The following is a 14738-nucleotide window of genomic DNA, read 5'->3' as shown; positions in this document are numbered from 1 at the left end:
CAGGCCCATGTATACCTTTATACCAGGTCAATTCCAGATCACATTAAAGTTTACCTTGTTTTTATGGTTTTTGTGGTTATTGTTGTTTTTCTTTTTGTTTCCTTTGTGAATGATGCCATGGCCTTTGGCTAGTGCAATAAAGTTTTTGATGATTAAAGTTTACCAAAATGTCAAGCCTAACTCTAGAGAATCGCAACAACCATTGATGGATCACTGTATCTTAAAAGCTATTTGGGAAAGAGGGAAATAGCATGGAACACAGACGCTGAAGGGAATGCCAGTCTTTGGATTCAAGAGGATTTGTGGATAGGCAGCTACAGAGGAACAAAGAGCTAAAACTCTCTCTCTCTCTCTCTCTCTCTCTCTCTCTCTCTCTCTCTCTCTCTCTCTCTCTCTCTCTCTCTCCAGTGCAGCCTCTTGAATCAAGGGCAGAAAATACCACCATTTATTCTCCATTTATGAACTCTAACTGTTGTCATATTACAGGTACAAAAAAGAATGTATGCTGTTGGCTTATATTATGTGCAGAGCTCTCTTACACACACACACACACACACACACACACACACACACACACACACGTTGGAGATCATGGTCTCCCCTCCTCCTCTCCCACCCAAGCCATAAAAGGCAGGTTCTCTTTCATCCCTTTTAACATTTATCACTGCCTCTGTGCTGGCAGCTCTGCCCATTCCGATTGCCAGCTTGATTTGAGGGCTTCTATATATGGTCAAGGAGAGTGGAGGAACACAGCTGAAGCATATATGCTTCGAATTTGCCTGAGTATGCAAGCCACAAAGCATCTAAAACCGGGACATTAAAAAAAATAAAATCACCCTGTCGTCGAGGAAGTCAGATAGGCTCTGCAGCTATGCACTACGGAAGCCTCCCTTTCCAACAGTTCTTTCCAAAGCCTTCATTTCTGGGCTGTTCTGCCTTCCGAAATTCACCTCCGGTGTGGTCAAGGCACACCCCTTCCACCCCCTTACCCCCTGGTGTTGCCTTTCGCTTGCTCCCAGCAAGAGTTTCTTATCTTTAAGTTGCAAAACTGTTCAAAGAGGATAAGCCCCAACACAGGAAGGAATTTCCTCCCTTCCTTAAAAAACAGCAATTATAATATAGAACGATGGCCAACGCATCCACACCATGCATTTGATAATTTTCAAATGGAACTTCTTTACTTATAAATTGATGGAGAATGGGGGGAAACTGAGAATTTTTTGGCACAGTGCTGTGGGAGGAACAAAAACCCAGTGTGCACCGTATCAGCAAAATCACTTAACCAACAGAAATTGAGGCAAGAGAGAAAAGAAATCCTGATAACACTTTACTGAGCTTACTGAACAAAAGCTGCATATAAGTTCACTAGAAAGGAACAGAGAGCTTTTGACTTTCTTCGTTCCGGCCTTGTACATAGCAGGGAGACATACAATCAAGCATACAGCCCATTAATTCTAAGTTTGCATGCAATTTTTATGCAAATATGTCTCCTTTTTAATCTTTTTTGGGGGGAGGTTGCATTTTCTCTTTGTTTGCAATACACAACGCCACACACACACCCAACTGCTGTCTGCTGTGTTGCATTCTACTATTTTTTAAAGTCACTGCCAACTTTATGAGTGAATAATAGAATATAAATCTGCTCCTGTCCCCATGCCCCCCCCCAAGTTATTAATTTCAGCAACCTGCTTGTTCAGTGGACTGGAGAGCCTTGGCATTGTCACTATTGTCAAACAATCGGGAATCAGAAACCCTTGCTACCGGGAGATCCCACTCTACATTCTGCCCACCCATGGCTGTTGGAAGTTTGTATTTCAATAGGGTTTTCTTTCCTTTTTCTTCCCCTTCCCCCTTGGTCTCTTTTAGAAACAGCTGAGCACCATCCCTTGCTCTCTGCAGGGTGGCAGAATGGCATTTCAACTTAGGAAACCACTTTTATGCAGGGTTTTGATGGGCCATCTGGCTTTGATGATAAGCTTTCACTACTTTCGACTGTTTGCTTCCTTAGTTCATCCAAGCCTGGAGTGCGCCTCCGGCACATTTGTGGTCTCATTATTTTGCCACTGATTACAAGCACTCTGGCTCCTCGAGCTCTCAAGAGCGTTTCCAGAGCTACCGTGACCTCTTTCCCTGCAAACATACCTTTCCCAAGGCCTCAGTCCTGAGCCAGCTAAAATAGCATGCTGGTTTCTATGGGGAAAATGTGAGCTGTTTTTTTTTTCTTCATTCAAGTCACACAGGCCAGAATTAAGTGTTCTTTATCCCCATGGAGGAAAGCACACCAAACAGGTCTCAGGGGGAGGGGGGACCAAAAAAAGCTTCAGTCTTTATGGGGGTGCAGAGGGGAAAGATTCTTCAAGTCCAAGGGCCTCTGCAAAGACTGGTTTCTACTTCCCTATAGCCCTGTGCCATGAACTCATAACCTCCAACATTTTCATCCGCCAAAATCAGGACATCAGGAAGGGTGTCTCTTCCATTCTGACACTCTGGCACTTGTCAGCAGGGTTGTGACTGGGCACTGGACGTTCGGCACTTTGGCGCATCCTTGCTGACTCGCGCCAGAGTAAACTTCTTTTGCTCCGGCAATCTGACATGAGGACTCGCACCAGAGTGCTGGACCAAAAACTGGGACATTCCAGGATGTAAACAGAAGTTGGAGTTGGCTTCTGTGATTTGGGGTAAAGGTAAAGGGACCCCTGACCATTAGGTCCAGTCGTGACAGACTCTGAGGTTGCGGCGCTCATCTCACGTTATTGGCCGAGGGAGCCAACGTACAGCTTCCAGGTCATGTGGCCAGCATGACAAAGCTGCTTCTGGCAAAGCAGAGCAGTGAACGGAAATGCCATTTACCTTCCCGCTGTAGCGGTACCTATTTATCTACTTGAACTTTGACGTGCTTTCGAAGTGCTAGGTTGGCAGGAGCTGGGACTGAGCAACGGGAGCTCACCCCGTCATGGGGATTCGAACCGCCGACCTTCCAATCGGCAAGCCCTAGGCTCTGTGGTTTAACCCACAGCACCACCCGCGTCCCGTGATTTGGGGATGTCCCACTTAAAATGGGACAGTTAGGGGGTATGTCAACCAGATGAATTTCCAATCGTTATTGAAAACAAGTCTTCTTGCCCATGTGTTCCCTGGGCTTTGATACTTGTTTTAACAATTCTTGGTTCTGTATGTGTAGATTCTGTCCTATTTTTCTAGTTATTGTAAACCACTTTTAGTTTATTAATGAAAGGCTGTCTAAAAAAGAATTCAAGTAAATTAGTACTATTATTCATTCTTTATGAGAGAGAGAGAGAGAGAGAGAGAGAGAGAGAGAGAGAGAGAGAGAGAGAGAGAGAGAGAGAGAGAGAGAGAGATTCAACCATCCGAGTGCCAGTCTTTATGTGTTGGAAGTGCAATGGAAATCCCAAGGCCAACCCTCCCATTAGGCAGAATGAGGCCATGACCAAACTATGTGCAATCATCAGTTCATCCTGTAGGCATCAAGTGATAACTATGCACACTGGCGCATATTTCTTTAGCACAAACCTTCCCTGACCCTTCCACCCTCTGCTTCTACCTTATATCCAATTAAGTCCGCCACTCATAACTGCCAAAGCCAAGGCAGTTGAGCAGTCATATTAGGGTGGGAAGCCATGCTTCCATTCAACCCATTGCTGAAGATCTGGCAGAAGAGTGCTAACTTGGATCTAAAGAGGAGTTTAAAAGAAACCAGTTCATACAATGATCTTATACTAAGGCCACATGGTATCCAAAATGAGCTTTATCCCTTTCAGAGATACAACCGTAAGTTTTTGTTTGGGTTTTTCTCCTTTTTAAAAAATGCCATTCAAGAAGCTCTACAGTAGGAACAAAATCATCAAATAATTTGGACCATTCTAGCTGTGCAGTAGTAACTTTATTCCACTGCCAACCCACACGTTGATTAAACACTGTCAGGCTCTGTTGCCAGCCAACAATTTTGGAGAGCAAAGATTTGGTCTCCAAACAAGATGGATGTTGTTCTTGAACACATCCCTAATTCAACAGGGAATAAATGTTTTTGGCTCCTTCTGCTGAGCCCTAAGAACTCCTGGTGTGTTAAGCCTCTGTGCTGTAGACATGCAGATGACGTTCACCTTCTGGTATAGAGTATCTCATGGTTTTTCTATCTGCTCAAAGAATCATAAGAATTATAGGCCTGCTCTGTAATGTCCCTATGCCAACCTTCACCAAATGAATGGCCTCTGGGTGCTTTGAACTACAACTCCTCTCAGGCCCAGTCAGCATGACCATTGGTAACAGCGTTGAGCTGGAATTGGATGCCACTCTTCTAACATTGACTATATCATGATTTTTGTCCACCTACTCAAGAAATCCTGGGAACCGTAGGCTTCCCAAAATGCTGAGAATTCTCTTCGGGTAATCCTCTGGCTGCCAGTGAACTACAAATTCTGTCACGTGCCTATAAAATATGAGTCTGCCTCCACCTTACCTTTGTCACATGGAAAGCAGGTTTGCAGCCACATCTTAGCTCAACATCCTTTTCTTTTCTTTTTTTCTGTCCTTTTCTGTTTAGTGTTGTATGAATGATTTAAAATTTTGGTTTATATATGATTTAAATATGATTTAATTTTATTTATGATATGATTTAATGTAGTTATGATTTGAGTATGATGTTATTTTGATTTATTATGATTATGATTTAGTTGGAAATTATTTGAATATGTGTATTTTTATTTTTGTGTTCTGTTTTCTTTTGTATGTTTTTGTATGTCTTTTTTAAATGAAATAAAGCTTTTTTCTAAAAAAAAAAACATCTTAGCTCCACATTGTGTTCACACACACTTCTGTATTTATTTATTGGTAAACTGCTTTGAGAGCCTTCAGATTTCTCAATGACACAGCCTGGCTTGCACTCTGGACGTGATATACAGCACCCGTAGCCGGGCTCCCCTGCACAATTGGTGTAAGGTGCATATACCCCTGCCATTCATAAAACTACAGAAGCCGAAAATGCGACAGCAGCTCCACTGTTCATGTATAGCTCATTCTGCCAAGCAGGATGAAAAGAAGGTTACTTACATCTGCATAAATGTTGGTGCCATACACCGGTGCCCAGTAGGATGGCTCATCTTTGCAGTAAGCTGGACAGTAAGACCTGTAAGGCAATTGAATGCATTGAGATGAGCATCTTGCACCATGGGCAGCCCATGAGTTTTTGGACTCCACCTAGGAGATTTTTTGGACTCCACCTCCTGTGAGCCACAGACAGCCTGGCCAATGGTGAGGGATGATGAGAGAGAGTTGTGGCCCAGCAATATCTGGAAGGCACTGTAGGAGAATAGCTGTTTCCCTCCAGAGCCACCTTCACTACCCCTTATGTTACAACAATGAGCTTTTAGGCAGGAAGCTCCAGATGCTGTCTCCCACCATCCTACAAAATTTGCCTGGCACATATATACATTTGAACAGCCTTGCTGGATCAAACCAAGAGTCATTGTCAGCTGGTGAAGGAATTCGCTCCTGGGAGTCACCAGCTACTGTTTTTTGCAGTTACTAGGCCAAATGGGGAAGAGGCAACGGGGAGGCAGGATTGCCTCTGTCAGCACCTTCCAAACACTGTGGCTACTGACTGGCTAGCAGCTTGTGATGATGTTACCACATTGGGAGCTGCTAGTCAACCAGGAACTGCACAGAGCTGAATGAAAAGCCCCTGCTACTCACTTACCTCTCAGTCCCCACCAGAGAACCATCCCACCAGCTACTGCTGTTTGCTGTGGATTTTCCCAGCCTTCTCTCTGCTTTCACCAGTCTTGCTTTTGAATTCCAAGTGTCTCTTGAATATTTTTTTTAAGATGACAGCCTTATACCATTGTTAAGAATGTCCTATGAGTGGCTGTTCATTTTTATGATTGAATCATAGTGCTTTTAATGTTTTTGCGTTCCTGAACACCACCCTGATGTTTTGCAAGAGTGCGGCATATAAATACTTTATATGAGCAAAAGAAACAAATGAATTTCCCTTTCATTGCAATAGGAACTCATGCAGGGGGAAGTCCTGGGCCACTCATACCCACCAAGTATAACTCCAGCATTTACCTTGGGCAATGAGTGGCGGGCTTCTTGAACTGGCAAAGCTCCGCTACTGTGGTGTAACAATCCAGAGTCTGCACTGTGGAAATAAACATAAGGTCAAGTTGTGAGGTCCATGGGATGGAAGGAAGCACTTGAGACAGACTCCCCATGCACACACCACCCATTGCATATTAAGAGGACCAGTTCCAGGTGTGAGAAGTCTTTGGGCAAAGGGTCCTCTGGTGCTGCTGCAGCAGGATCAAGCCAAGAGAGGAAATAATAATAATAATAATAATAATAATAATAATAATAATAATAATAATAAATTATTATTATTATTATTTATACCCTGCCCATCTGGCTGGGTTTCCCCAGCCACTCTGGGCGGCTTCCAACAGAAAAATAAAATAAAATAATCTATTAAACATTAAAAGCCTCCCTAAACAGGTCTGCCTTCAAGTGTCTTCTAAAAATCTGGTAGTTGTTTTTCTCTTTGGCATCTGATGGGAGGGCATTCCACAGGGCGGGCGCCACCACCGAGAAGGCCCTCTGCCTGGTTCCCTGCAACTTGGCTTCTCGCAACGAGGGAACCGCCAGAAGGCCCTCGGCACTGGACCATCCTGAGCAGTTTCTCCTGCGTGGCTCAGTCATCCCCTTGAAAGCCTTGCAGTTGCTGATTGGAAAGCAGCCTCTGTTGATGTCAGGAACTGCTAGCCAGTCAGTGAGATAAATGAAACACCCCATGCCGTCCCTGGATCACTAGTAAGGGAGGACCATTAAGCGTCCTCTGGTGGACCCCTTCTGTCAGCTAACCTGTCTTGGCTGCTGTGAACCAGCCGGGTCGAGCCACCCTTTACATTTCCCTTGGTGGCCCCAGAGTGACACAAACTCAAGGGCATGGTGGGAAATTTAAAAGGGCGGCTAAATCCAAATATCTGATACTGTTGAGGATCAGAAGCAAAGAAAAATTCAGGGGCCATCCAGGGAAGACAGCTGGTGCTTTAACGGGTGTTAGGGTCCTGGAAGCAGCTGGAAGGCAGAGTGCTGGAAGATGCCAGCCCTGCACATCCAAGTCCCTTCTCTTCAAAGAGTTTTACACAAAGGAGACATTTTTGAGAGTCTTTATCTTGGAGATCTGCTAAACTGCAAAAAAGATTCCTTCATTTAAAAGGAGGGAAGGAATCCAAGGTTTTTTCCCTCTTTTTTAAGTGGCCTCATTCTTCCTTGTAAGTGTCCTGTCCGGTCTGCAGACTGTTCCTGGCAGATTATAAGTCGCATCCTAACTTTAAAGGGTTTTTGATGGCATCGCTTTTGAAAGTGTCAGGCGAACAAGGGTCTGGCGCACACACACACACACACACACACACAGAGCTGTGTTTAGCCTGGATCAGAACTGTAACTGGATGGAAAACGGGCCTGTTTAAGGACAATGCCAAGTTAGCTTTTGAGTGTTTGTGTGTGTTCTTTTTTCTTTCTTTCTTTCTTTCTTTCTTTCTTTCTTTCTTTCTTTTTGGAGTTTTCATGCTTTGCTCTTGTCATAATTATGAATATTGTTTTTACAGGCACATGAAAGAGACACACATCTTGATGGCTGGGGTGGCGGGGAAGCCAACAGGAAGAGATTGTTTCAGTTCAAAGTAAATTGCAGGACACATTTTGGACCAACCTAATCAAAACCGGGATTTGATTTTTTTTTTTAATTATGAAAGCACCTCCCTTGCTGTTTTTTGTCACAGATTGACAAGGCAACTAGCAATGTTCATTATTATTATTATTATTATTATTATTATTATTATTATTATTTCACCTAGACAATAATTTTTACTTATAATGTTCTTCACCATGTTTTCTGTAAGTCATTACAGCACCTCTGCAATGTAGGTCACTTTTAATCTCATTTTAGAGATGAATAACAGCCAGATGCCATCAGAAAAATCATTATAATGGAAGAGATTGTGGCTGCTTTCACAGCATTCATTTAAAGCACTATGATAGTACTTTAAACAGCCATGGCTTCCCCCAAAGAACTCTGGGAGCTGTAGTTTGTGAAGGGTGCTGCGAGTTGATAGGAACACCCCTGGTCCCCACGTTGTGCTACAATTCAAAGAGGGGTTTAACTAGGGTTGCCATCATAGCTGCCAAGTTATCCCTTTTTTAAGGGATTTTCCATTATGCTGAATAGGCTTCCTCATGAGAAAAGGGAAAACTTGGCAGCTATGGTTGCCATACGTCTGAAATTTCCTGGACATAGCCGGAATATGGCAGTAGGAAACAGTGTCTGGGCTCAACAACCTTTGTGCCTGCATTTTCCCTTTTAGAAATATGGCAACCCTAGTTTAACAGTTGGTTCCTCTTCACAGAGAACTCTGGGGACTACAACACTGTGAGGGAACTATCACCCACCAAGTGGCATTCTTGAGTGGAGCTTTGAAATGGGTTCAGCAACACCTGACAATAAGTTGATTGTTGGATCAAGAGAAGCTGTCTTTCGAGTGCTGTCTTGCAGAGTGCCTTTGCCAAGCCCTCTGCAAGATCACCTGTTCTGCCCCCACAAGTCCACCTGTCAAACCTGGCCCACAAGCGGTGGGCGAGAGAACAGCCTGACCTGTCAGCCAGATCCCATCCCACACATCTTTGATGTAAACCAAAAGGCTAGTTCTAGTATAATGTACAGTTCTAGGAAGCTTTTCCATGCCTAACAAACCCCTGAATGGCATGGTATCTTCTCAGCTATTACAGGCTCTCTATACAGAAAACTTACCTGTGACTTTTGAAACAGTGAAGGAATTAGAAGGTTTGAATTTACTGTGAAATGCAAAAGACAGAAAATGAAAAGTATTAACTGGCTGTTTCAGACTAAAAGACATGCACTGAATAATCAAATCTCCATGTAGTATTATAGAAGGAGGACCAGCATCTGTTAGATATCGGAAGTAGGCAGGATAAAAGAGTAAGCATGCATAAATTCCAGATTTTGTAACTGTTAAACAAGCCCTGCTGCTGGGCGTATTACAAATTGACCTGCAGCCACTAGCAGGAGTGTGTGTTTGTGTATTTAATGCCATGAAAATGCTCACCAGCATTTATTTATTTTTCTGAATTATACTGCAGTTAAAGGCAGAAAACAGGCCATTTTTCTGCGATCATTTGGCTACCCCAAAGGAGTTTGGATGTGAAGTTTGAAACGTCAGGTTTCTCAGATTAAGAATAGTATGTCAGGAACTCCATATTATAGGTGGAGAAGGGACCAGTCTGGGAGCACGGACCAATAAGAAAGTAATGGAAGTCACACACTTAGCCATGACTCAGCATTTCCTTAAAGCATATCACTCCTGAAGCTGGAGTTAGACTTTCACTTCTATACAGGCCCGGCTCTAGGTGCACTCCCGGTGGCTGGCATTGGGGGGGGGGCTCTGCGCGGCAAAGCCGCATGCTTCGAGGGCGGGGGCGCCGGAGCGCCCGACCTGCTCGAGACGGCCCTGCTTCTATAGATCCTGATTTACTCCCTCTCTCTTAAGACTGGAACTCAAAATCTTCCTGTGAAACTGACTATCAGGACATTCCGGATGGGCAGATGGAAGTAGTTTTTTGCAGAAAACACAATGGAATTCACCCTCAATTGCTTAGATACTTTAAAGGGGAGTTAAATAAATTCAGAGAGGATAAGGCTACGAGCCTTCAGATCTAAGCAGAACGTCCACATTCAGTGGCAATATACCTCCAAATATTTGCCCATGGGCAACAGAATATAGAGAAGGCTACTTCTTTCAAGCCCTACTTGCAGGCTTCCCAGAGTCAACTGGCTGACCATTGTAGGTAAACACTATCCTGGGCTAGATGGGCTTTTGGTCCGATCGATCTTGTGATGTCCATATGCCCTTGACTACAGAGCCTTCCAGGCAGCTCAGTAAATGTAGAAACCAACTGGTGAGTGCAGCAGGCCCAAGATGAAATCTGATCCCACCAAAACCATCACCCAGAATACTTACTGCTCAGATTTTTCCACTTGGTACATTACCTTGATGATTGGATGCCATTTCTTGAAGACTTCACAAAGAAATCTGCTCTGCCTTTCCTGGTGATGTCTACCAAGCCTCCTCTGTTATCCAGCACCCCAGAATGGATGGCAGCCCGACATATACTGGATGACTGCAAGGAACATTATTTTTTACAGAAGACAGTTGATAAGAGTTTATTTGTAAGACTCTTCCTAGCTGATGAATAGCTTGCATTTTTGCTAGCAATTTGTCATTAATCCAGAGCAGGGGTCATCAATGCAGTGCCCCTGGGTGCCGCAGTGCCCTCTAGTACCCCCCCTATAGCACCTGGGAAAGGCCTCAATAAATATTCTCCCCCTCCAAAAAAAGAAGTCTGTAATGTATGGGAGACTGTTTGCTCTTCCTGCTCAGTTTCTGTTTGTTCTGGCTCAGCTTCTCCCACATTGAATACATCCCCTTAAACATGCCCACATGTCATCAGATGTCAGAACACCCTCCCTCCCTTTAGTTCTGAACAGAGGAAAGGCTGAAAGAGTTTCTCTCTATGAGTGAGTGTAGTGGTGATTGATGAAGATGCTTTTTTCCAATGATTGCATCCATTTGTGGCCTCCTTTTTTCTGCTCTTTTAGATCTGAAAGCCGTTTTGTGTTGTGCCATGCCCCTATGGCAGCAATCTTGTAACTGATAATGCCCACAGCTCTGTCTCAAAATCCTGAATTGATCTAGTGGCATTCGCCATTCATAGCCTACAAGCCACAATTAATATGGAGCATAGCTGACAACATTGATCTTCAAAATACTAACACACACACACACACACACGGATTGGAACGAGTACAAGGGAAATCTGGACTTCAAGGGGTGGAATGTAAAAATTGTTGATTTTAACTGCTGATCACTAAATGAATGCTACTGTTTCTGTGCTTTGGTTTTATTGCTGATCTTTTAATTTTAGTTTTATTATTACAATAATAGTCTTTAAATTGTACATTGCCCTGGAAGTTTATGTTGAAGGGTGATACATTTCTTATATAAAATGTTTGCGTTATTAGAGACGGAGCTAAGAGGAATGTGACCTATCAGGAGTAAGCTGGAGCAGCATTTGTCTGGATGGAGCCAGGGTAAGGCCTAGCTCGTGATGCATGGTGTCTAGCAGAATTTCGAGCTCCGGCAGAATCTGGAGCTTCTTCATTCTGCAGACATCCCAGTTTTGGAGGCCAGACATCATGCATTTATTTATTTTTACAGGTAAAAACTAATTAATTAAACACTGTATGATGGGAGTGGCCCTATTGAACTGAAAGCCACCTACACAGAACACAAGGCTGTGATTGTGTGCTTGGTGGTTCTATCATCACACAGGTCACTAAGGCACATCATTATCCTCCATTTCTTGGGAGTTGCAAATATCTCTCTGTTTGATACTTTAATACTTACGCTTTCATAGGTGAAGGTTCCGAACACTTTTGCGTTATTGTTCAAGCAACCAGCAGGACACAGGTATCTAGCAAAAAAAAATATCAGAATAGTTAGTCTTCAAGCTTTTTGGAACTATCCGTAGACCCAGCCTGATACAGAGAACCCACTTTTTATTTTTATCAGACATTCTGAATTTCCCATTCTTCTCTTTCTCTCTCTTGTTCCTCCTCCCTCCCTTAATTTTTCTTCCTTCTTTGAACCCCAAACAAATAAAAACTTCCCCTGAAATGGGGTGATGTTGTGGGTGCAATGCATGTTAGGTATGGATATGCACCTGTTACCAGCTTTGACTTGTGGGTCTTGATTAGGGATAAAGGTAGATAAAAATCAATGTGTTTTTTTATTTAAAAAATCAAAATTTTGGATTTATTATTATTATTTAAATTTTGATTTAAATCGGATTTTTAAAATAAAATGCTTTTGGAGAAAAAAATCTTCCTAAAGATAGTTTTCTATTTAATTTACTTTATAGTCCAAAGGCTATCCATCAGGAAATAAGGATTTGTTTTAAGTTTTCACGTGTGCTAAAACTCAGTCTAAGTTTTTTTTAAAAAAAATTAATTTAACCGCATCAGTTAACAAAAATGGATACATATGCTATAATGTTATTTTTTTAGTTAAATAAATTGTTTAAATTGTTGTTAAGGTAATGATTATTTTTCTCCTTCCAATAAAGTACAGCAGAAATTGTACCTGTCTTTGTATTTCTAATAGTATAACCAAATCAGTAATTTTTGTTATATCTGTAAAAACTACTCTGAAGATTTATGATTCCAAAAATGAAACCTTCATCTGGTTGTAAATATTAAGATTATACCAGCAAGAATGAGTCTTTCTGCAAAAAAAAATATTATTTAAATCAAGTCTTACTGGCTAGTGATTTAAATCATGCTTTAAATCGATTTGATTTAAATCAAATCCACCCTGGTACACACTAAACCTTTTATAGCACAAAAATGTAGTTTTCTCTCAATCTCTATTCATTCATGCTTGTCCTCAACATGCCGCTTTCAGTCTAGATCGATCTTACATCCTGCTGTCCACATGGGTGGATGTGATTACTTGATACACAGTTGAAAACCTTCCCCTTGATTAGGTTTTCCTCTTTTTCCTCCCTGCACCTTCCCCAGGTAAATGAAGAAGGAAGCAGTCACTGTGATATTGGCATATGCCCAGCTATCACTGGGCAGGTGTGGAGAAACACACACACCGAAATTGCTGAGGCAGCCCATATCTGTTTTCAAATGGACACATGGCAAGGTCTACCTGCAATGAGTTTTTATTTTTGGAATGAAACCAGTTTTTCAAGAAGCACTTTTCAGGGGGAAAATATAGATCTAGACTGAGTGTGGGCTACATTGCAAAAGCAAGTACTCAGGCTCCACTGATTTGCAAATTAAATGTTGTTCAGCCTTACTAACCTCATCTGAACTACCCACGTTTTAAGGAGAAACAATAACAAAAAAGAGCAATGCATTAAAAAAAAAAGGAACATCATCCCCACTCTGCATTTTCAAACAACCCTCTCTTTAAGTCCAATGTTTGGTTTGGATTCGGCGTGCTTCTCTCCTCCCTGCCCCCCCTCCCCACAAAAAACCCCAAAGTGATAAACTGTACTAACTAAAACCATCACACGCAGGCTTGGTGGGTGGAGGCAATTGATGGTCCAGCTGAGATAAGTAAACATTGCTGGAGCAAGAGTGCTGAAAGGTCAGTGCCAACATTAGCCAAACAGTGTGGGGCACTTTGGGAACTGCGGGTTACACATTGCAGGCACTTGCAATGCGGGCCCCTTAATCTTGGCTGAATTTGGCTGCATCATTTACATGAATGGGCCCTGAAAGGCTGGCTTCATAGACAAGGGGCTTCTACACAGCCACTGGATCCGTGTCACAACAAACAGAGCACAGCCCATCTTTTGCTTTGGAAATATAGTGCAAGTTTGCCAAGGGTGAGGCCTCTGTTTTCCCAGCAAGGTGGGGAAAGGAAAGAGAGGGGGGAGGTGATTACCTGTTACATGTCGATCCTTTGCATTTATCCCTCATTTTGGTGTCACACTTGATCACTTGTGCTGGCAGGGGGAAGAGAAAATATAGAACCATCAGCAGGGCAAGTACTGTAACAGATATCCACATGGTCACACTTGTGTAGATGAAGCCTTCAAGCCGTTGCTAGACTACAACTCCCATCATCCATGACCATTGGCTACGCTGGTGATGGGTGTTGGAGTCCAACAAGATCTGCAGGGCCACAATTTCCCCAGCCCTGGTGTAGAAGCTTTAAGCACAGCAGGTGGCGCTGTGGGTTAAACCACAGAGCCTAGGGCTTGCCGATCAGAAGGTCGGCGGTTCGAATCCCCGCAACGGGGTGAGCTTGGTCCCAGCTCCTGCCAACCTAGCAGTTCGACAGCACGTCAAAGTGCAAGTAGATAAACAGGAACCGCTACAGCGGGAAGGTAAACGGTGTTTCTGTGTGCTGCTCTGGTTCGCCAGAAGTGGCTCAGTCATGCTGGCCACATGACCTGGAAGCTGTACGCTGGCTCCCTCGGTCAATAATGCGAGATGAGCGCCGCAACCCCAGAGTCAGTCACGACTGGACCTAATGGTCAGGGGTCCCTTTACCTTTATCTTTAAAAAGCTACAGTTGGCCCAAAATTCCCTTGCAGGTTTGTTTATTTTTATTTTTATTTTTAAAAAGCAAAAGCATCTTGAAACTTAGGAGCAGGAGAAAGTAATGCTCTCTTACTCATGTAAGACACATTGGTTGGCTTTTCTTTCACAGGTTTTGCGGCTGTGGGCTTCCACACAGGTTTGCTGTCTGACACCTGGGGCGTCTCCACTTCATTGGTCTCTTCGGTCTCGGGTTTTTGGACGTAACCGTCATCTTTTTTCACCCCAGCAGGTTGAAAGAAAAAGAATCTTGTTAATATTTTAGGTCAGTGGCGCAGTCGGTGGAGGTGCAGGGGATGGAGCAACTGCTCCCAATAATTTACTTAGGGGGGAGTTGGCTGCATTGCCCAGAAGTTCACTTCTGCTTGAAAGCTTAAAATGCAAAGCAAACAGAAGGAAAAAGTGGGTTGCTCTCCTCTAAAGGTCACATCCACACCACCACAGTACCTCTGTGGAGAGTACACTACAGATCCCAAGATTCTTTGGGGAAAGCCATGTGTTTTATATTTACAGTGTGGCTTTGACCGGAGTT

At 43.2% G+C, this 14738-nt stretch overlaps 1 protein-coding gene across 1 annotated transcript in view; it reads right to left on the bottom strand.

Annotated features, from left to right (window-relative positions):
• Positions 1–14738, bottom strand: part of CRISPLD2 (cysteine rich secretory protein LCCL domain containing 2) — a 46629-nt gene that overhangs the window by 5862 nt on the left and 26029 nt on the right. The window contains exons 7-13 of the mRNA XM_035118260.3: positions 14283–14420; positions 13548–13608; positions 11496–11562; positions 10079–10209; positions 8822–8865; positions 6085–6157; positions 5068–5143 (exon numbers count right to left, since the gene is read on the bottom strand). Of these exons, the coding sequence (XP_034974151.3) occupies positions 5068–5143; positions 6085–6157; positions 8822–8865; positions 10079–10209; positions 11496–11562; positions 13548–13608; positions 14283–14420 (590 nt within the window). The remainder of the gene's footprint in view (positions 1–5067; positions 5144–6084; positions 6158–8821; positions 8866–10078; positions 10210–11495; positions 11563–13547; positions 13609–14282; positions 14421–14738) is intronic.

This window comes from Zootoca vivipara, chromosome 6, assembly GCF_965207765.1.
Source record: "Zootoca vivipara chromosome 6, rZooViv2.hap1.1, whole genome shotgun sequence".
Classification (NCBI taxonomy): domain Eukaryota; kingdom Metazoa; phylum Chordata; class Lepidosauria; order Squamata; family Lacertidae; genus Zootoca; species Zootoca vivipara.
Note: the sequence above shows the minus strand (reverse complement) of the source record. Positions and strands in the feature narration are given on the sequence as shown.